At 38.3% G+C, this 22,795-nt stretch overlaps 1 protein-coding gene across 2 annotated transcripts in view; it reads left to right on the forward strand.

Annotated features, from left to right (window-relative positions):
• The window catches only part of cpda (carboxypeptidase D, a), a 64,325-nt gene that overhangs the window by 29,216 nt on the left and 12,314 nt on the right, over positions 1-22,795 (forward strand). For both annotated transcript variants that reach the window (XM_060848442.1, XM_060848443.1), the window contains exons 5-13: positions 720-1,066; positions 2,173-2,364; positions 3,158-3,325; positions 4,337-4,446; positions 5,479-5,581; positions 13,069-13,211; positions 15,896-16,065; positions 17,769-18,071; positions 18,913-19,108. In XM_060848442.1, coding sequence (XP_060704425.1) covers positions 720-1,066; positions 2,173-2,364; positions 3,158-3,325; positions 4,337-4,446; positions 5,479-5,581; positions 13,069-13,211; positions 15,896-16,065; positions 17,769-18,071; positions 18,913-19,108 — 1,732 coding nt within the window. The remainder of the gene's footprint in view (positions 1-719; positions 1,067-2,172; positions 2,365-3,157; positions 3,326-4,336; positions 4,447-5,478; positions 5,582-13,068; positions 13,212-15,895; positions 16,066-17,768; positions 18,072-18,912; positions 19,109-22,795) is intronic.

Genomic DNA, 22,795 nt, shown 5'->3' on the forward strand with positions numbered 1-22,795 from the left:
CTGTCTTGTAATTATATAGCTTAAACTCTACCTCTTCTTGAATTCCCCCTTCATAAACAGGCACGAGATATAGTTGTTAGGGGTATAACAAAGAAGTGAAATAATTTGATAATACCAATTCAAACAGCAGAAGTTTAAATTTTTCTTTCGGTTCCCTCATCATTGTACTTTGCCACAAGGTTGTTTGCTGTCTTTCGTTTATTAGTTCAAAATTTGCTCCTTTCAGAATCTTTAAGGATTTGCTGTTTTTCCTCTTAAGAAGAGAATTTGCATTGCATTGTTAGTGAAAACCTGTTAGCTGTTACTGGAGACTGCCTCTACATGGGAAAGAGACGGATTTTTGATGCTTTCTCTTTATAGGCTAGATGTTTTCTGCTGCACAAATCATATTCACCTGATCATGAGTAAATCCAAAGATTGTTGTCAAGCAGTTGTCCCCCAGATCAGTGAGCGTCAGCTGCGTTCTATTTATTTTGATGTGGCTTTTTCCTGGAAAACAACACATGTCCATCTACTCCAGTAAACATGGTTTTTTTAGAACTATAGCCATCTCTTGCATAATCTCCTTGGTTTAAAATATAATCTCTTTTTAATCCACAGTTCAAAAATAAAGGAAATAAAATTTTGATCTTAGTTACTTTTTGGAAATGGGATAATGCAAGGTAATTGTCATTAATTTAAATTGACGAATTCTGGCAATTTTGCTTATATTTTCACAGATACTTGCCTGTTACCAGCTATAACATGGAGGTGCTTGAGGGCCCAGCCACACAACTTAATTTCACGCTTCACCATCTAGGATCTGTAGATAATCGTACCATTGAGCCACCTACCTCTACTGTATACAGGGCACAAAATGTATCAGAAATGGAAGACTCCCATCAATCCAGAGCCATTGAACCTTCTAACTTCAGGCACCATAATTATGCCGATATGGAGATCCTCCTCAGGAAGTACTCCACCGAGTATCCAGCGATCACACGTCTGTATACAGTTGGCAAATCTGTGGAGCAAAGGAACTTATACGTCATGGAAATATCGGACAATCCAGGCACTCATGAAATGGGTATGGTTGCAAAAAAAAAGTACAGAGTTTGATTTAAATGGGTTTAGATTGCAAATCGGAGTGCTGTTAAAAAGGCAAACTGCTATTCCAACAGTAAAACCAGTTGGTAACAAGCCAGAGGCCTGCACTACTTTTAAATTAGTCAAGATTGTGGTGCTGGAAAAGGACAGTCGGTCAGGCAGCATCCAAGGAGCAGGAAAATTGATGTTTCGGGCATAAGCCCTTAATCAGGAATGATGAAGGGCTTATGCCCGAAATGTCGTTTTTTTTTTTCCCCTGCTCCTCTGATGCTGCCTGACCTGCTGTGCTTTTCCAGGACCACACTCTTGACTCTAATCTCCAGCATCTGCAGTCCTTACTTTCACCTTTTTTGTTTTACATTAGTTGACTGCAAAACTGAAGTTTAAAAATGGAATTCCTTATGTCAGGTGAATGTGAAAGCTAGCTGAAGAGTCTTCCCTTTTTTACTATAAAAATGAAGAACATTTGTTTTCATTTTTTAATGTTTATTTTAGCCAGTAAATAAGTCATACCTCCACTCTGATATTATACCTATTGGCTTGCGTGTTTCAAGTGCTAAGACTATATTATCCTATTTAGATTTCGAAATGAAAACTGCTCAGTAACTACGTGAAATTATTTTCCGTTCTAACAGAAGATGTCAACATAATGTGACAAGTCCTGTTCCAAAGTAATATTTTCAATTCATGACATTTATCTTGTTTTGCTGAATGTACTTTGCCAAGAGAAACTTGATGAGCCCAAGAATGTGTTGTGCAATTTTAAGTGTACCTGCATAAGTACATTATTGCCCATCTGGGTTTTGTGTGTGCAATTTAGCAACTGTTTACGGACAAATTAGGATAGTCTATCCCCACAATCAGCTATGCTTCCCATCCCATGTTTCATGCTACCATTAATGACTGGATCGGAAGACTAAAAGCACTCTTTGTGAGTATGTTAAAATTTGCGCAGTTAGTAGTGCGTTTGTAGTCTTCAACAAAGATGTTGTTTTATCGCAAGAATGTTTGTCATATCTGTATATAAAATGTGATCTTAAAGAAACTTAAATCATACAGAGTGCATAAATGTTTTATTTAATTAAGGTGAGCCTGAATTCAAATACATTGGAAATATGCATGGAAATGAGGTTGTAGGCAGAGAGCTCCTCCTGAATCTAATTGAGTACCTCTGTAACAACTTTGGAACTGATCCTGAAGTGACCAGTTTGGTGACTAATACAAGAATCCACATCATGCCCTCCATGAATCCTGATGGATATGAGATGGCAACAGAAGGTGATATTTTGAGTTTGAAACAATTGTTTTTGGGCTGGGGGGGTACGGGTGGGAGGTGGTAGAAAATTGTTTTTGTCCTGAATTAAAGTAAAATAATCTCGAGTATTTCCGTAATGAGTTCCAATGTCTGTTCTACAATGTTCACCTTTTTGTTATTTTGCCATATCCTCCAATTGAATTATTTTAGTAAGAACTCCATATACACGTTCGTGGTACTGTTGAATTTTACTCCTGATTTCAAATTGGAATAAGATTATTTCAGACCTAATTTTTTTCATACAAGTATTTTTACTAGCTTCCCCTTGAGCTTTCTTTACTATTTTCCTCTCTCCTGTCTAATAAAATTATGCATGCCAGGGTTTTCATGTAACTATTTTCTGTGGCAACTGATTTGTTGTTCAAAAAGCCCCCGTATCTTAAAAATATTTCAGCATAGGTTGTTAAAAGTGGTGAACAACTTTTCAACTTATTTTAATTCTTATGTTATCATGTTTAAAATATATGACTAGCTTTTGCTTTCAAAACACAAAAGCATATTGAATATTGAGCACAAATCACTTGCTGTTAACTTCAAATTTCTTGGCAACTCTGAAATCACTTTCTGTTCTGGTAATTTTAATATCAAAGGTTTCCCATACCCAGGGGAAGATTAATTATAATTTCCTGTTTTCCCAAATAGTCTGAGTTCCATTAGTCAACCAGTAAGGTTAATGTCTTTTCAGATTATATTGTTGCACTATAGATGAAATGTGGTGTGCACATTTTTAAAAAAAAATTCTGCTTCAACTTGCAGGTGATCTGAACGGTGTGGTTGGGAGAAACAATAGTAATAACTTTGATCTCAATCGCAACTTCCCTGACCAATTCTTTAAAATCAGTGACCCACAGCAGCCAGAAACATTAGCTGTGATGCGTTGGCTACAAAATATTCCCTTTGTGTTGTCTGCTAATTTGCATGGTGGTAGGTATATAGTTTCTTCTCTGGTATTGGGAGTGCAATTGGATTCTACCAGATTAATTAAACAACTTATTAGTACACTTCAGAACTCAGGGGAGATTGTAGAAATTGTCTTAAAATTGTGCTTAATCACCAATGACCAACTCTGCTCTTTTGTCTGCCTTTGGCTACCTGTCCGGTCAGCTTTTAACAGTGAGAAAATAATTCTTCGAATTGATGGAATTACCCTCACCAAATGCATGAAGTGCTGTACTTCTAAACCACAATGTACATCTGTTCAAGTGATGGCTGTTCTAATTGGACGTAAATTGGTCAAAAAATTAGAAACTGGACTGGCATGTGAAAGCAACTTTAAATCATTGTTCTAAATGTTAAGAGATAGAAGGAAACCTTGGCGTATCAATTATTAGTTTAAAAGAATTTAACTTGCTTCTGGGCACCACAACAATAATTTGATGTATTGAAGGTTAACGTAATCAAGCCAATGTACATATCTTGATTATGTAGAAGAATTTTTAAAACTTAAGCTTTGTAAATGTCTAAAAAAGGTAGAGCTATAGAGCGGAAGTATGTGTGTAAAATGTGATCTCGATGATTATAGAAAGCAGGGAACTTGAAGAGGAATTGCAATGATGCATGAGAACATCATTCCTTGGTGGTGGAATTCAAGTACTTTTTTTAACAAGAACAACAGATGTTGGCAATTCAGAATTACTAAATGCTGCTAAATGCAAATACAAAAATTTGTTTCTCCCTTCACTACTTCTAGCTTGATTATATTGTTCTCTTCTAAAGAAATATGTTTTAAGTATTTGAAATGTCTTTTTTATTTAATGTAGACATTGGAAGGAAAAAAGTCACTTATCAATGCAAGTTCCAGGCTAAATGCAACATTGCTTTTGAAAGTTGTCTTTATAATATTTATGCAAACCGTGTATTGTTTTGTTGTCTTAAGTAACTTGTTTGTGATATTGGGAGGAACAATAATGTTTTATGTTCTTTTGCTTGGACAAGGTTCCCTGGTAGTGAATTACCCTTACGACGACGATGCAGAAGGAATTGTTGCTTCCAGTAAGTCACCGGATGATGCCATTTTCCAACAGTTGGCACTTTCTTTTTCTAAGGTACCCAATTGTTTCTATTTTGAAGAAGTCATTTGTGCCTTCTAAGATTTAATTCTAAAAGTTGGGCAAAAGTTGTATTTAAAGCTTAAGATAACATTTCTATCTTTGAGAATGCATCTATTTAAATAACAACCATATATTCAGATAAGTACTCCCAGTGAAATTGATTTTTCCGATTTCTGTTAAACGATCAAAGCCTGACTGAGGCGTAGATTAAATTCAAATTGTGAAGTTTTGACCAACCTGTTCAATGCTGCATTTGAATTTGAGTATAACATTACTTAAACATGTTGATAACAGAACTCTGTCCCTTACACATCATAGAAACTTCCTGTTTACCAAACCGGTTCATGATTTTCTCATTATTTCCTTGAATAAAATTGTAATATTTTCCAACCTATAGTTCATTGCTACATTCTTGTGACAAAAGCTCCTTTTATTTGACCCTTTGTGAAATTTGCATAACATCTATGGACTTAGCAAATTTACTTAAACAATTTCCTTTAAAGCTTTGTATTATTTAACGGACAGCCCTTTCATGAAAACACTGCTCTAGCACACCTAAATAAACTAATTAAATGTCCAAAAGGAATCAGGGCATAAGGTCTGTCAACTGTGCTCCAATTTTTAGTTGACCAATTTATGTATAGCAGTAATTTGAATACAATAATGCATTTACCTTTTGGTATACATGATATTGTGCTTTATCAAGAAAGCTGTTTATTTATACACCTTATGCAAGAGTATATTTGGATTTTTTGTACAGAATATTTTATTGTATTCCAATCATCTGGTTAATATGAGAGACTGATAAAAGAAATGGTGCTTTTTGAAGTTTCTTTACCTGACTTGGTAGTAGTTTGATGGTGCTTGGAATTCCCCGTGGAATTTAATGTTTAAATCCACCCATCGATCTAGGGGTTATTTTATTTAAGACAAAAATAAGCTTCTAAGAGAAGCTTAATGAAATAAGCTTGTATGTTGCGGTCTGGTTGCAGTGCGTTTAATTAGTTCATCAATGTTTTTGTTTAGGAAAACAGTCAAATGTTTGAAGGGCATCCTTGTAAAAATATATACCCGGAAGAATATTTTCCTCAAGGAATCACAAATGGCGCCCATTGGTATAACGTACCAGGTAAGAAGCATTTCATGAAGTCGTACAGCATGAAAACGGACCCTTCGATCAAACTAATCCACACTGACCACGCTCCCAAGATGAACTAGTCCTGCCTGCCTGCATTTGTCCTGTATTCTTCCAAACCTTCCCTATTTACGTGCTTCTCCAAATGTCTTTTTTAAATGTTGAAACCACTTTCTCTGGCAATTCATTTTCATACACTAGCCACACCTTTGTTTAGAAAGTGGTGCACTTCACATCCTTTATTAAAATCTTTCTCCTCTCACTTTAAAAATATACCTTAGATTTGAATTCCCACCTTAGGAAGGAAAAAAAACCTTGTTGTGGTTCTGTTCACCGAGCTGGAAGTTTTTGTTGCAAACGTTTCGTCCCCTGGCTAGGAGACATCATCAGTGCTCTGGAGCCTCCTGCGAAGCGCTTCTTTGATGTTTCTTCCGGTATTTATAGTGGTCTGTCCTTGCCGCTTCCGGGTGTCAGTTTCAGCTGTCCGCTATAGTGGTTGGTATATTGGGTCCAGGTCGATGTGTCTGTTGATGGAGTTTGTGGATGAATGCCATGCCTCTAGGAATTCCCTGGCTGTTCTCTGTCTGACTTGCCCTATGATAGTGTTTTCCCAGTCGAATTCATGTTGCTTGTTGTCTGAGTGTGTGGCTACTAGGGATAGCTGGTCGTGTCGTTTCGTGGCTAGTTGATGTTCATGTATGCGGATTGTTAGCTGTCTTCCTGTTTGTCCTATATAGTGTTTTGTGCAGTCCTTGCATGGTATTTTGTAAACTACATTAGTTTTGCTCATGTTGGGTATCGGGTCCTTTGTTTTAGAAAGTTGTTGTCTGAGCGTGGCTGTTGGTTTGTGTGCCGTTATGAGTCCTAAGGGTCGCAGTAGTCTGGCTGTCAGTTCTGAAACGCTCCTGATGTATGGTAGTGTGGCTAGTCCTTTTGGTTGTGGCATGTCCTCGTTCCGTGGTCTATCTCTTAGGCATCTGTTGATAAAGTTGCGGGGGTATCCGTTTTTGGCGAATACCTTGTATAGGTGTTCCTCTTCCTCTTTTTGCAGTTCTAGTGTACTGCAGTGTGTTGTGGCTCTTTTGAATAGTGTCCTGATGCAGCTTCGTTTGTGTGTTGGGGTGGTAACTTTCATAGTTTAGGACTTGGTCTGTGTGTGTTGTGTTCCTGTGTACCCTTGTGGTGAGTTCTCTGTACTATCACGTCTAGGAATGGGAGTTGGCTATCCTTTTCTTCTTCTCTCGTGAATCGGATTCCTGTGAGTGTGGCATTGATGATCCGGTGTGTTTTTTCTATTTCCGTGTTTTTGATTACAAACGTGTCATCGACATATTGACCCAGAGTTTGGAACACCCATGGGATCACCAATCTCGGGACTCATAGCAGAGGCAGTTATGCAAAGGTTAGAACAAACAGCCCTACCACAAATTCAACCCAAACTCTGGGTCAGATATGTCGATGACACGTTTGTAATCATCAAAAACACGGAAATAGAAAAAACACACCGGATCATCAACGCCACACTCACAGGAATCCGATTCACGAGAGAAGAAAAGGATAGCCAACTCCCATTCCTAGACGTGATAGTACAGAGAACACCGAAAGGAGAATTCACCACAAGGGTAACAGGAAAACAACACCCACAGACCAAGTCCTAAACTATGAAAGTTACCACCTCAACACACACAAACGAAGCTGCATCAGGACACTATTCAAAAGAGCCGCAACACACTGCAGTACACCAGAACTGCGAAAAGAGGAAGAGGAACACCTATACAAGGTATTCGCCAAAAACGGATACCCCCGCAACTTTATCAACAGATGCCTAAGAGATAGACCACGGAACGAGGACATGCCACAACCAAAAGGACTAGCCACACTACCATACATCAGGAGCGTTTCAGAACTGACAGCCAGACTACTGCGACCCTTAGGACTCATAACGGCACACAAACCAACAGCCACGCTCAGACAACAACTTACTAGAACAAAGGACCCGATACCCAACATGAGCAAAACTAATGTAGTTTACAAAATACCATGCAAGGACTGCACAAAACACTATATAGGACAAACAGGAAGACAGCTAACAATCTGCCTACATGAACATCAACTAGCCACGAAACGACACAACCAGCTATCCCTAGTAGCCACACACTCTGACAACAAGCAACATGAATTCGACTGGGAAAACACTACTATCATAGGGCAAGCCAGACAGAGAACAGCCAGGGAATTCCTAGAGGCATGGCATTCATCCACAAACTCCATCAACAAACACATCGACCTGGACCCAATATACCAACCACTATAGCGGACAGCTGAAACTGACACCCGGAAGCGGCAAGGACAGACCACTATAAATACCGGAAGAAACATCAAAGAAGCGCTTCGCAGGAGGCTCCAGTGCACTGATGATGTCGCCTAGCCAGGGGACGAAACGTTTGCAACAAAAACTTCCAGCTCGGCGAACAGAACCACAACAACGAGCACCCGAGCTACAAATCTTCGCACAAACCTTGAAAAAAAACCTTTGCTATTCACCTTAACTGCACCCATCATGATTTTATAAACCACTATAAGATCTCCGATAACCACTTATGCTCTAGTGAAAAAATGTTCTGGAAGTTTATTATATAGGGGAGCAGAATTAGACCATTCAGCTGATTTGAGTCTGCTCCACCATTCGATCGTGGCTGATAAGCTCCTCACCCCCATTTTCCTACCTTATCCCCATAATCCTTCAATTCACTACCAATTGAAAATGTGTCTAACTCCTCCTTTAAATTTACTCACTGTCCCAGCATCTACTGCACTTGGGATAGCAAATTCCACAAATTCACAAGTAATTTCTCCTCAACTGTTTTTAAATTTGCTACCCTTTATCCTAAGGCTATGACCTCTTGTCCTAGAATGCCCCACAAGAAGCAGCATCGGGTCCACGTCTATTTTATCCATGCCTTTTTATCATTTTGAATGTCTCAATTTGATCTCACCACATTCTTCTGATTCAGAGTATAGGCCTAAACTGTTCAATTTTTTTTTATATATGACAAGCTCCTCATCTCTGGGATCAATCTTGTGGACCTCCTCTGAACTGCCTTCAATTCCACTAAATCTATCTTCAAATAAGGGGACCAAAACTCTGCACAATACTTCATGTGCAGTCTCACCCATGCCTTGTGTAGTTGCAACTAGTCTTTATATTCTATTCTTTTAGCTATAAAAGTCAACATTCCACTCGCTTTCTTTATTGTCTGCTGTATCTGATGCTAGTTTTCTGTGACTCATGTATGAGGACACTCAGATCCCTCTGCACTGAATCACCGAAGTCTCTTCCCCATTTAGATAATAGGTTGCCTTCCCATTTTTTGACCAAAATGCATGACCTCACACTTATGCACATTAAACTCCCATCTGCCACATTTTGGCCCACACTTCTAACCTATCTATATCCATTTGTAAGGTTTTTAATTTCCTTATTGCAATTTACCATCCCTCCTATTTTTGTTTTGTCCACAAATTTGGTGATAGTCTTCTATCCCTGTATCCAAATCGATAATGTAGATTGTAAATAGCTGGGGCCCAAGGATCGAACCCTGTGGAACCCCACTAGTTACATCCAGCCATTCAGAAAAAGAAACACTTATACCGATTGACTAGCTGACGGACAGAAGACATCTATTCATGGTAACAAATTACCCCCAATCCCATACGATCCAACCTTGTGAATTAACCTTTTGTGCGGCACCTTATCAAATGCCTTCCTGAAGTCCAGATGTACTACATGTACAGGATCGCCATTATCCACTTAAGCATTTTAAACAAATTATTCACAACTTATTGTCTAAGGGCCCAAAGCAAACTCTGTGACTCTAGTTGCCTTATGAAGGGCCTACACCAGGGGTAAAAGATCCGCTTTTGAAAATTTTAGTCAAGTGGAATACCTTGGCAGCCGCACTGTCATAACTTAAATGCTAATATTAATGCAAAATAAAACTTAAATGAAAGATGCTTGAGTTGTAAACAGTTTAGTAAAATCAAAAGCATTTAATTGCTCTCAAAATGGACTTGATTGATCAAGCTCAGGAGTCTAAATAAGTCCATAGTGAGTTGGTTGTAGACCCTGTCCTACACCCAAAAATTTAAAACTGTCTATTTTCTTAAATGCACATGTAGATTCCTGTGTATTTCCATAATTGTGTTTTATCCGGTGACTGGCATTTTCAAGTGCCTCAAAGGTTTTGTATTCTATGCTGCTACTGTCCTCAGAAGAGGGACTCATAATGTTAATTAAAAGTTGTCACTGCTTTCTGCATTATATTTGTTTATTTTAATCACAAATTGGATGTGTTTTGACTCCCTTTTGACAAGTGGGACTTGAACCTGGACCTATTGGCCCAGGTGAAGAGACTCTACTGTTGAACTGTGAAAGATTTATATCTGGGTGGAGAGACTCCAGTGAATTTCAAATCTATCATTTTAACCATCTAATCGGTGTTCTCTGAACTGTCTCCAATGTAGATATAGCTTTTCTTTGATAAGAGTTCAGAAACTGTTCAGTCTTCCAGTCCTGGTCTGACTACTGCCTTTTGTAGTTTTAACAAGACTTCTCTTTTGAAAGCACATTCCTTTGTAGATAAGGGCTTTCCTTTGACTTTCCTATTTGCCAAGTTTACGCTAGCTTTTTGTGATATATGCTCCGACTCCCAAATCTGTAGCTTTCTCCGTTTTTCTCCATTTAAACAATCAGCTCATTTATTCTTTCTGCTAAAGTGCATAACTTCGCATTTTCCCACCTTGTACTCCATTTGCCGAGTTTTTGACCAAATGCCTAACTTCCCTAAATTCCTCTGCACCCTCATCCTCAGCACTTGGGTTCCCATCCAGTTTTGTGTTATCTGTAAACTTGGCTATAATGCAGTCACTTTCCTCATTCAAATTATTAATATGTTGTGAGTAATTGTGTCCTCAGCACTGATCCCTGGTGCACCCCACTAGTTAAACGTTGTCATTCTGAAAATGCCTCTTCGTTCCAACAACTTAGCTAAAGGATTGGCTAACTAATATGTTAATATACGTCTCCAATATCGCATTTTGTAAGTAGCCTAATGATATCAAATGCCTTCTGAAGTTCAATGATATCACTGCTTCTCCTCTATCTACCCTGCTTATTACTTGCTGAAAAAATTCTAATAATATTTGTCCACAGTGATTTTTCCTTAAAGCTATACGAAATCTACTTGATTGCTATGTATTTCTAAATGCTCTGCTAATACATTTTTTTATAATAGTCTAACATTTTTTCAAGAGGAGATGTTAGGCTAGCTAGTGAAGTTACCTGCATTTTTATCTATCTCCATTTTTAAACGAAGATATTACATTGCCAAATTTTAATCCTCTGTGGCTTTTCCAGAATCTGATTCTAGGAATATTACTATCGTTGCATCCACTATATCTGGAGCTCCTTATTTTAATACCCTGGAATGTATCCCATCAGGCTCAGAGGGCATGATGGTCTTTAAACTTGCTAGTTTCTCTACCACCCTTTTCTCTAGTGGTAGATCATATATTTATTTCCTCTCTTCTTTGTCCCTTGATTATTTAGTAATTTTGGAATACTATTGTGAAGACTGATACAAAGTATTCATTCAACTCCTGTCATTTCCTGGTACCTTATTTTTTCCCTGGTCTTGTTCTCCAAGTGACTTCTAACTTTTGCCCTTTCTATACATTTAAAGAAGCTCTTGCTGTCCATCTTGATCTTTCTTGCAATATTACCCTCTAAGTTTATCTTCACCCTTTTTTGGGTTGTCTTTTTTAAGCTTCTATATCATCTGGCTTACCACTAATCTTTGCCACACATATTGCTTTTTCTTTCAATTTAATGCTAGTCTTGATTTTCTTGTTTAACCATGGTTGGTGTATTCCCCTTCCTAAAATCCATGAAAATGTCTGCCATTTTCCTCAACCATCATTACTACTAAACCTGTTTCCCAGTCCATTCCAGCTTGCTCTGCCCTTGTTCCTTTGTTGTAATCCTTCCATAAGCTTGCACAGTTATGTCCGATCCAAATTTCTTCCCTTCAAGCTCATGGTAACATTCTAAGTGGATATTTTATTCTGACACGATTCATTAAAACTGTCTCATTGCACATCACCAGATCTAATTCCCATCCAGCCCTACAGGTTCTGTAAAGGTGCACATCACACAAGTCAAAGCCAGGAGCAAGCTTCGTGCTCCTTCTTGTCTACTCAGGTATTCAACAGGGCGGCACCGTGGCTCAGTGGCTAGCACTGCTGCCTCACAGTATTAGGGTCCCAGGTTTGATTCCAGCCTCTGGCGACTGTGCAAACTCCACACAGACGGACAATCTCCCTGTGTCTGCATGAGGTTCCTCCGGGTGCTCTGGTTTCTTCCCACAGTCAAAAGATGTGTGGGTCAGGAGAATTGGCCATGCTGAATTGCTCATAGTGTAGGTTGCGTTAGTCAGAAGGAAATGGGTCTGGGTGGGTTACTCTTCGAAGGGTCGGTGTGGACTTGTTGGGCTGGAGGGCCTGTTTCCACACTGTAGGGAATCTAATCAAGGCCATTACTGATCTCCGTTCTACACATCCCCATATGTCTTGCTTCTCTCTTTTTTTTTTAAAAGAAAGGATTTGCCTTAAATGTGTTCAATAACTCTGCCTTTGCCATTTTTATTATAGCAAACAGATTATCCGTATCTATGACCTTTAATTCTAGATTGCCTCCAACAGTGAGCTTGTCCTTGCCCTCGCGCTCCCTCCCCCCCCCCCCCCAAAAACCTCCATGCAAAAACAATGAGTCAATGAGTTCATTGAACATTCACTACATTCCCTCCTAAAGCTAACTTTTTCCTACCATGGGTAAAGGAACAAAGCTGAACGCCGTAAACAAAGTGACATTGATTAGTATTGTTCAGCTTCACGTCAAAGATGAGCTTATGCTGTGATAACTTTAACTGCAGCTCCAGAATTTGCCTCAAATGGGGAAGGATAGCTTGGAACTCCAGTATTTCCAACCACCTGATAGAAAAGAAATTCTCCCCCCCTCCGGCCTATGCTAGATCGCTGTGCTGTGACAAAATGCACCTTAGGTTTCATTGAGACAGCTTGATACTCAGTGGTGCATTATAGGATTACCTGTCTGCTTGACAGTAAATAGGAAACCACCTGCAGCAATGGCTGATAAGTTTAAAACAATTAATTAAAGGGACAGTTAGATGTTTTTTAAATGCAGACCTATGTTGAATAGCATATTCATATAGCAGTTATTAAAGTGGGTTCAGTTTTTAAAGTAGTTTAATCATCTTTGGTTTAATCAAAGATTTGATTAAATGAAGAATTGATTGCAGATGTTGATCGGGATTTCATCCTTTTCAAATTTTGTGGTATATTTCACTTGAGTTCTTTCTGGACACTGAACTATTAATTAAATAAATGAGAGACTTTCTTCCCAGGTGGCATGCAAGACTGGAATTATCTTCACACAAACTGCTTTGAAGTGACTATTGAATTGGGCTGTTATAAATTCCCCTTTGCGAAGGATTTGCCAAAGTATTGGAAACAAAATAAAAGGTCTCTCCTTCAGTTTATAAAGCAGGTAGGTAGAGTCTGAAATATTTTCTTTGAATGCATGTGAAGTAATGGTCGATCTTGATTAACACTTCTCTCAATCCAGCGAAAACTAGTATCAAAAACCTACATTTAGAATAATAGGATCCCTACAATGTGGGAAAACGCGGTTGACCATTTGAGTCTACCCCAACCCACTAAAGAGCATCCCACCTAGACCCAGCCACCCATCCTGTCCCTGTGACTCCATATCTGCCTTGGCTAAATCTGCCTGGCCTGCAAATCCCTGGCCACTACAAGGCAACTTACCATGGCTGGTCCATCTCATCTGCACATCTTTGGACTGAGGGGAAACTGGAGAAGCCAGTGGAAACACATGCAGACACAGGGAGAACATACACTTTTTGATTACGGGATGTCAGTGTTTTAGAGCCATTTTAAGTACTTTGAGATGTTGTCACTTTGAAATATGGGAAATATAGCAACTATTCTAGGAATATGTTGAGCAAATAATGTCATATGACCTTTGGAAACTATTACAGGATTTTCTGCATCCATCTGAGCTGCCAGTTGTATATACAAGCAATGTACTGTTGATGCTGAAAATGTGATTAGGAATGCAGGTTTGCTGTATATGTGTAGTGAGATAAGTGTGACTGCACTTGACATCAAAGTTGCATTTAACTGAGCATCAAGGTACTGTAGGAAAGTTGAAGTCAGAATTTGATGGGGTATTGATTGGAATCATTTTTAATATTCGTTTGGGATATTGGCCTCTTTAGCATTTGGTCCCCATCCCTAATTTCCCTTGAAGGTGGTGATGAGCTGCCTTCCTGATCGCCCACCATCCATTTGGTATCGGTGCGTGCCACAATCTTGTTAGGGAGGGAGCTCTAGGATTTTGACTGAGCAACACTAAAGGAATAACAATATATTTCCAAGCCAAGGTGGTGAGTGACTTGGAGAATGAGCAGGTGGCTATATTCCTGTCCATCTGCTACCCTTACTCTTTTAAATGCTTTGGGCTATGGTTTTGGAAGACACTATTTAAGGAGCCTTGTTGAATTTCTGCATTGCACCGAGTAAATGGTTCACACTGCTGTTGCCATGCATGAACAGTGGAGGAAGTAAATGTTTGTGGATGTGGTGCTATTCAAAGAAATGCTTTATTCTGAATAGAATTGAGTTGTAATCACCAGGCAAGTAGGAAATATCCAATCACAATCCAGACTTCCTCCTCATGGATGGTGGTCAGGCTATAGGGGGAAATAGGTGAGTTGCTTGCTGCAGTATTCGTCACCTTTGAAGTATTCTTGTAGGCATAGTATTTTTACATGGCTAGTCCAATTCATTTTCTGGTCAGTGGTATTCCTAGAATGTAGATAATAGGTATTTTGTGGCAGGAATACCATTGAATTTCAAGGAGTGATGGTTAGATTCTCTTATTGAAGGTTGCCTGGCATGAGTGGTGTGAATGCTATTTGCAACTTGTCAACCTGGATAATGTTCAAGTCTTACTATGTTACTTGTCAGATAATAAGACAGAAGAGCACAAATTAGGCCATTCAGCCCATCGAGTCTGCTCCACCATTCAGTTGTAGCTGATAAGTTTCTCAACCCCATTCTCCTGCCTTCCTGTAGCACCTGATCCCCTTGATTTTCAAGATAAGACCATATAGAAGCAGTCACTGAATGGTGCTGAACGTTATGCACCCTTCTATGAACGTTCCTACTTCTGACCTTATGAGGGGAAATTCATTCGTGGAGCAGCTGAAGATCGTTTGATCAGGATATCACCTTGAGTGACTCTTCAGGGTGTCCTGGAGTGGAGAGTACTGAGCTTTCAGCAACTACATCCAGTTTCCTTTGTTTTCCTTCTGGTTTGTGGCCTCATTCGTCACCATAATTATTCATTCCCTCATCACTTGTACACCATAGCAGTTGATTTAATATCAATTGAAGTTCCCTTGTTTAAGGAGTATGTGCATTGCCTGATGAGAGAGAGAGATATGTACACGGATAGATTACTGATTATCTGCTTTTAAGCAGATAAACATAATGATACGTCGAGCGCAAGCGAAATGAGTTCAAAGTCCTGATCATTGGGAATTGCTTCCAGGACATACTGCAGAAACCTGAAATCATGGATAGGAGTGAGCCCATTCATTTAAATGGGAAACGTATCTTCCCAGCAACCACCTGGACCCTGCTTCCGGAACGTTCCTTATGAGTTCCGGCTGGGGTAAACTGCGAGTAACTGAAACCGTGGAAACTGGACCCACAGATACAGGTCATCCTGTACTTAATATGGATACTGTAGTCCAAGGTGTACAATTTGAAGAGGGATGCTTAATGTGCCTCATTCTAGATAGGACTGTATGGAAGTGCATTATGTTGCTGTCTGCATCTGATTATTTGAGCCATCTGTCTTTCAGCACCCTAAACTCATGTGGAGATGCTTAACTGAGGATTTTGGCAAATAATTATTTAAATTATTCTTCAAAATTATTAATGCAGGAATATTAATATCTGAAATAATTTTTATTTGCTAAAAAGCTGTAGTTTTATGACATTATTCTTGTGTTCCCTAATTAGTTCTTATTTAGTCAGTCATTCAGAAATTTATTCTGATGACTGAAGTAGCTAACTTGCTATTTTGCTACCTTTTTTAAATTGAAACTAGTGATTCTTTGCTTCACATTTTACCATTAGGTCCACAAGGGTATCAAAGGATTTGTACTCGATGCTGCTAATAGAAAGGGGATTCGCAATGCTACCATTATTGTGGCTGAAGTGAACCATCCAGTAAGATCGGCTAAAGATGGAGATTACTGGCGCCTGCTTGTTCCTGGTGTCTATAAAATTACTGCTTCTGCTAGAGGGTATGTTCTAATTAAATGTACTGCATGTGAATCATAGCACTATGACTGGCATAAAAAAGATGCTGCTGCTGTTTGTCAAGTAATTGTGTGAGCAATGAAGTAATATAGCACTTAATTTTTTAAAATTGTAAGTTTGTTCACTGACCTGAAAGGTTTCTTCTCAGTCGTTTCATCACCGTGCTAGGTAACGTCAATGAGCTTCCAGTGAAGCGCTGGTGTTCTGTCACACTTTCTATTTGTATCTTGGCCTGTTAAGGTGGATAATATCATTTCCGGTTCTTTTTCTGAGACTGATAAATTTACCAAACTCTGAGGAAAAAGTACCAGAAATGGTATCACCACCTCAGGAGACCAAGACAGAAATACAAAGTGGGACAGATTACTAGTGCTTCACCAGAGGCTCACTGATGTTACCTAGCATGGTGACGAAACATCTGAGGAACCTTCCAACTCAGCGAGCAAACTTACAACCTGAGCTACAAATCTTAAATCGCAAACTTCATTTCATTTTTAAAGAATGAGCCCAAATTTATTTTTAAAAGCATTAGAGATGGCTAGGTATAAGTATTAGATAGTAAGTTTCTATAAAAGCTTTATTTTTAAATAAATAGTCTAAAAATCGAGAAGGGGAATATTAGTCTGAGAGATATCTGGCCAGAAATATAAAAGTAGGTAGATTTTTTTAAAAAATATATTTTAAAAAGGAAGGAGTAAACAAAGTGAGCCGTAGTCCTCTTGATCTTGAGAGGTCTTGATAGTATAGGTGGCGAGCAAGTTTCCTTTAGTGGGTGAATCTAGAACTAGGCACCATTGTTTGTAAAAAAAAAAGTCACCCATTTAAACTGGCATGAAATAAATGTTTTTGGCAATCTTTGGAACCCTTCCTGAATAGAAGCAGTGTTTTTGAATGTTAGTGCAGAAGTGGAAAGATTGTTGGTAGGTGGAAATATGGATTTGCAATTACAGTATGATCAGCCTTGATCTTATTTAATAATGGAGCAGACTTGAATGTCTCAATGGCCTACTACTCCTTTATTATCTAATATTCTGCAGTTGAGCAAGGACAGAAGTTATTGTGTTAAAGGGTATCTACCTGCTTTGTGGAATTGAAGTGGTATGCTCTGAGTGAGATTGCACATATTACAGAAATGTCAGTTGCAAAAGAACCCAATCTAATGAGAACATTCTTCAATATATAGTAAACCAAAACTAAATTTGGTCTCAATCATTGTTTTTACAATTCTGTTTTTACACTGTATTCAGTATTTCTGATCTGTATGTTAATTTTGTCTACCTTCTCATAATTTGTAAATTCAGCTGGATGTTTTTGTAAAATTTGATTTCTTAATTTTTGACTAATACTAGTACTAATTAATACTAAGTTAACAAGATTTCAAGTTTTAAGAAAATTTCTAAAAATAAAAACCAAAAAGCTGGGGATGCTGGAAATCAGAAATGATCAAAAACAGAAATGGCTGAAAAAACTCAGTTTTTCCAGCAGCATCTATGGAGAGAAAGCTGAGTTAATGCTTTGAGTCCAGTGACCCTTTTTTAGAACTGCTGAATTTTCCAGAAATTTAAGGAAATAATTGCTTTACTGAGAGCAAGGAAAAATACTCTTGAGGCTAAAAGAAAATGTTCAAAATCATTGTACAAAAATTTAAACCATGTTTTAATAGCCACATCCTCCTCATTTATTGCAGGTATATCCCAATGACGAGGAATGTGACTGTTGTGGAAGAAGCTGTAGAAGTCAATTTCACTCTTTCACGTATTGCAGATCACTATTCCAACAGTAATGATCAAGTACTGACCAACTCTTCAGGAGAGCCTGGAAAGGAGTTCCAACAACTTATAAAGACTTTATCATCTGAAGAAGGATTGAACCATTTGATTTCATCTGCACATGTTGATCTCAGTCTTGATCGTTACCACGATTATAAAGACCTGACTGAAGTTCTGCATGGATTACATAGTAACTACCCAACAATTACCAAATTGAGCAGGTTTGTATTTGTTCTTTCAGGTTCTGTGCTAAACAATGGGGAGGCCTGAAGTTGCTGTTTCTGTGGAAATTTACCTCAATAATGCTCATTGCCTCCTTGTAATATTTAATGTTGAGGTCATTGATTTGGTGCATGAGATATTAAGGACCTGATGCCTGTGATCATTTGAGCCTCTGGCAATGACCTGCACAACTTAATATGTCAGTACTTCTCTGTCATGTGATTGGGAAGATGAGTATCATTTTGATTTGGATGATCCTTCCTACCAGTTTACTTAAAATTGAAATCCTAAAGTTGATGCTTATACATCGAATAATTTATCGGTCCTGATATTTTATGTCAAAATTTAGCTGAGGTATTTATCTAAAGTTTTACGCCTTAAATCCTTTTGCTTGTCCTTAATTTATTGAATCAAGTTTGTCTATCTCTTGAAACTTGTGTGGAATCACAATTGTCTTCAAATTTGTTACCTTTTGGGTCACAGGAATTTCAATCATGTTTGTGTAACTAGTGTATATTGTATGTTTTTTGTTTATTATTTCATGATCTGAGTGTTGATGCTGAGGCATTTATTGCCCGTTCCTTATTGTCCTTGAACTGAGTGGCTTGCTAGGTAATTTCAGAAACATTAAGAACCATGACCGTATTGCTGTGTCTGAAGTCACATGTAGGGTATACCAGGTAAGGCCAGCAAATTTCCTTTCCTAAACGATATTGGGTTTTTTAATGACAATTACATATTAACTATGACTGAGATTAGTTTACAATTTGGGACATTTATTAACAAAGAAACCTACATAGATGAACTGAACCTTTGTGTTTACTTTACATATCTGCACAGTTTGGGCCAAAGTGTAGAAGTTCGCCAAATTTGGGCCCTGGAAGTATCCGATAAACCTGGAATAAAAGAACCTTCAGAGCCAAAGATTAAATTTATTGCCGGAGTTCATGGAAATGCACCTGTCGGGACAGAGTTGCTTTTGGCATTTGCAGAGTTTCTTTGTATTCTGTACGGGAAAAATCAAGCCATTACAAAGGTAATATTCTGGAATGCATTTCAACTAATTCCTTCAACATGTATTTTAAAGCAGATCTTTTAGAGAGGATAGTTGATTCATTTTGTCCTGAAATTAGTAACACATTGTTCAACTATATATAAATCATTCTGATGAAATCTTTAGCCAGTTTTTGTGAATTGCTTTTAACCACAATCCACACAATTTTACTTTAATCAAGAATGTATTTTTACATTTTCAGACTGACTTGAATCTTTCCTCCCACCCTATATTTAAAACAGGAAGCAACTGAGATCTACAGATCAAGAATCCTGGGACAGTGCCATGCTTGTGTAGAGTTGCTAGATTTTAATACTCTTTTATAGTAGAGGCACCACAATTATTTCAATTTCCAATTGCTACATCTTTTTGTGTAGTTGCCGAGGACAGGTTGAACATGTTGATGTCTCTTATTGGAGAGGCTGGCATGACTTGGTGTCTGACATTTCCCTCAACGTAGTGAAAATTAACTTGAAGTTACACCAGTTTATATTTGAGTCTAGTCTTTGATTAGGAATTCGTGGTTACAGTAATTACATTATAAATTGCACAATGACTTGTATTTGGTTAAGTATACTTTGCTGGAGGAGAATGCTATAAAAATTGTATTTTCTCTGCGTTAGGCAAATGTTTTAAGTTGTACTGTATTCCCTCTGTTATTGGGTCAGTGGCAGTCAAGCGCTGGACCAAAAAAAACCTGTTTTGTTTGTTTTCCCATTCGCATGGATAGCCAGCAATAACTTAACATCTTTGCAGGTGTTCCTAAAATTTTCTAGATCATCTGACAACAATTACAAATTGTAAATTCCTTTCTATGCAATTGAATGAGGATATTTCTACAGCTATAAGCACCTTATTTATCAAGTTTCATGACTTGTTTGAAAATATCCTCTTTAATTTATCAAAAACTTTCTTATTGAAAGAACCATTATATGCCTTAACTTTGCAGTTACATGGCACAATATTAATGTGTAGATGTTGTCGTTAATGGCTCAGTTATAAATTTAGTATTGCCAATTTTAGTTGTAAAGTAAATTTTTCTGAGTTAATGGTAAAATTTCTCAAAGTTGACCCATTGAATTCAAATGCCATAAGTTTTGATACAATGTTTTAAATGTTTTGATCATGGATAGAAAGGAGAAACATCTCATCAGTGTATTGTGCAAGGCCTAAGTACAATTCAAATGTATTCACAACTTTTGCTGTCTACAATGCAAAAAAAGTCAATGTTTTTCTAAGGTGTATATGGAAGGTACTTGGCTGACTGCTACTTTGAACCTAATATGCAAGAAAGACTATCCATTAATATTCATCTTCTGTAGATGATGTGTATGGTTAAGATATTTGGTTTTTACACAGTTGTCACATTGCTCAAGTTGTATTTGTTTGTCTGTATTGTCATAACCAGAAACATACAATAGGAAACAGGGGTAGGCAGTTCAGCATTCAAGCTTGCGCGCTCATTCAGTATGTTCATGGTTGATTGTCCTCCTTTCTCCCCATGCTCTTTGATCCCTTTAGCAGTAAGGAATACTCCTGGCTACTAACTAAATGTTTAAAATTTATTTTTGATTCATGGGATGTGGGTATTTGTTGGCTAGGCCAGCATTTACTGCCAGTCCCAAATTACTCAGAGGGCAGCCGAGGCAACCATGTTTCTGTGGGTCTGGAGTCCCATGTAGGAGAGACCAGATAATGATAGCAGTTTCCTTCCCAAAAGGACATTAATGAACTAGATGGGTTTTTCTGGCAATCAATAATGGAATCTTGGTTATCATTAGATCCTTAATTCCAGAATTTTTAGTTACATTTAAATTCCACCATCTGCTATAGTGGGATTCAAACCCAGTCCCCAGAACATTACCAGCATCTCCGGAATAACAGTCCGGTGACAATACCACTAGGCCATTGAATTCTCTAATTACTACTAATCTAGCTGCTACTTGAAAACATTTGATGGTTTGGTCACAACTATTTTCTGAGGCAGAGGATTCCACAGGCTCACCATTCTGGGTGAAGAAATTTCTCAACTCAGTCTTAATTGGCCTAACCTAATCCTTAAACTGTAACCGTTGGTTCTGGACTCTTAGTCATCAGGAACTTCCTTCCTGTTTACCATCCTGTCCTGCAAAAATTTGTTTTTTTTAATTAAGATCCCCATATTTTTGTAAACTCCAGTGAATATAGTCCTCAGCAATCCAGTGTCTCTTATGTCTCTTTCCCAGGAATCAGTCCAGTAAAGCTCTGCACTCCCCCTTTCACCAGAACATCCTTCCTCAGACAAAAACTGCATACAATGCTAGAAGGGTATCTTACCAAGTCCCTGTACAATTGCTGCAAAACATCTCTGCACCTGTAGACACATGCTCTCACTATGAATGTCAATGTACACTTTCCTGACTTCACAACCTGCTGCGTCTGCATACTTGCTTTCAGCGACTGGTCTACAAGGCCACACAGATCTAGTTGCACCTCTGCTTTACCAATCTATCCCCTTTGGATAATCTGACTACCTGTTTTTGCTCCCAAATTGGATACCTTCACACTTATCCACGTTATACTTCCATCTCCCCTGCCTTTGCCCACTTATTCAAATTGTCCAAATCACACTGAAATATGTCTGCAATTCGCGTTCCAACCTCCTAATTACCCTTATGTTATCTGCAAATTCTTGTGGTTGTGATGCTAACCTAGACAAATATATAAAATGTCAGGTATTTATGGTATGACCAAACAGAGCTCTGTCTCACCATGGCCATATTTCACAATTATATTATTGAAGCAATAGTCAGAATGACGTGCAATGGACATGTCTGCCTCTCCTTTGTATATGCATTGCTTGCCGTCATTTTTATTCTTTTCTGTACCAATGTTTCTGAACTATTAGGCACATTACTGTTAGTTTTCCTTTCCAGATTCAGTACATTTATTCTTGGATTCTAGCATTCTCCATTTTCCCCCTTCCCCACGTTGCTGTTGCATGTTCACTTTAATGAACTTATTAATAATCATAATGAGAAATGGGTACAGGATGGAAGAGTTGAGCCTACTAGATGAAAATCCCTTTGATGCACTGCCTTGTTAAAATCCAGATAGGCTTTTATTTAGGTCTCGCTTGGAAAAACGGGAGATAATTAAAAGCCTAAGGGATTAAGGAGTAGGTGACAAATTGGATACACAGTTGGCTCAGTGGCAAAAAGCAAAGAGCACTTGTTGGATATTTTTGTGATGAAGGTGGGGTTCTGCACTATCTCTTTTTCCATAATTTGTATTAATGGTTTCGCCAAAGTCCGGGCCTGATTTAAAAAGTTTGCAGACGGTATAAAGTTGGCAGCATTGTTCATAGAATGCTCGAGATTGCAGAAAGATTTTCAATAGACTGAGTCGGCGTACAGAAAACCTGAGAACCGAGCAAATGCATTTGAGGAAGGAGAACAAGGCAGGAATTCACTAGTACAGCAGTAGAATTGTAAAGGAACACTGCAGTGTTGCTTTGCATGTCCTAGCTGCAGCATACAATGCAAGTAAGGAAGTACACTAGAACTGCATAAAACACTAGTTGACGTTGTTAGAATACAATGTGTGCTTCTGATTGCTTTGTTGCAGGAAGGATGTGATTACAATTAGAAATTTAGTACAGAGGGATTTCAAGGGATATTGCTAGGACAG

The sequence above is a fragment of the Hemiscyllium ocellatum genome, chromosome 31 (genome assembly GCF_020745735.1).
Source record: "Hemiscyllium ocellatum isolate sHemOce1 chromosome 31, sHemOce1.pat.X.cur, whole genome shotgun sequence".
NCBI lineage: Eukaryota > Metazoa > Chordata > Chondrichthyes > Orectolobiformes > Hemiscylliidae > Hemiscyllium > Hemiscyllium ocellatum.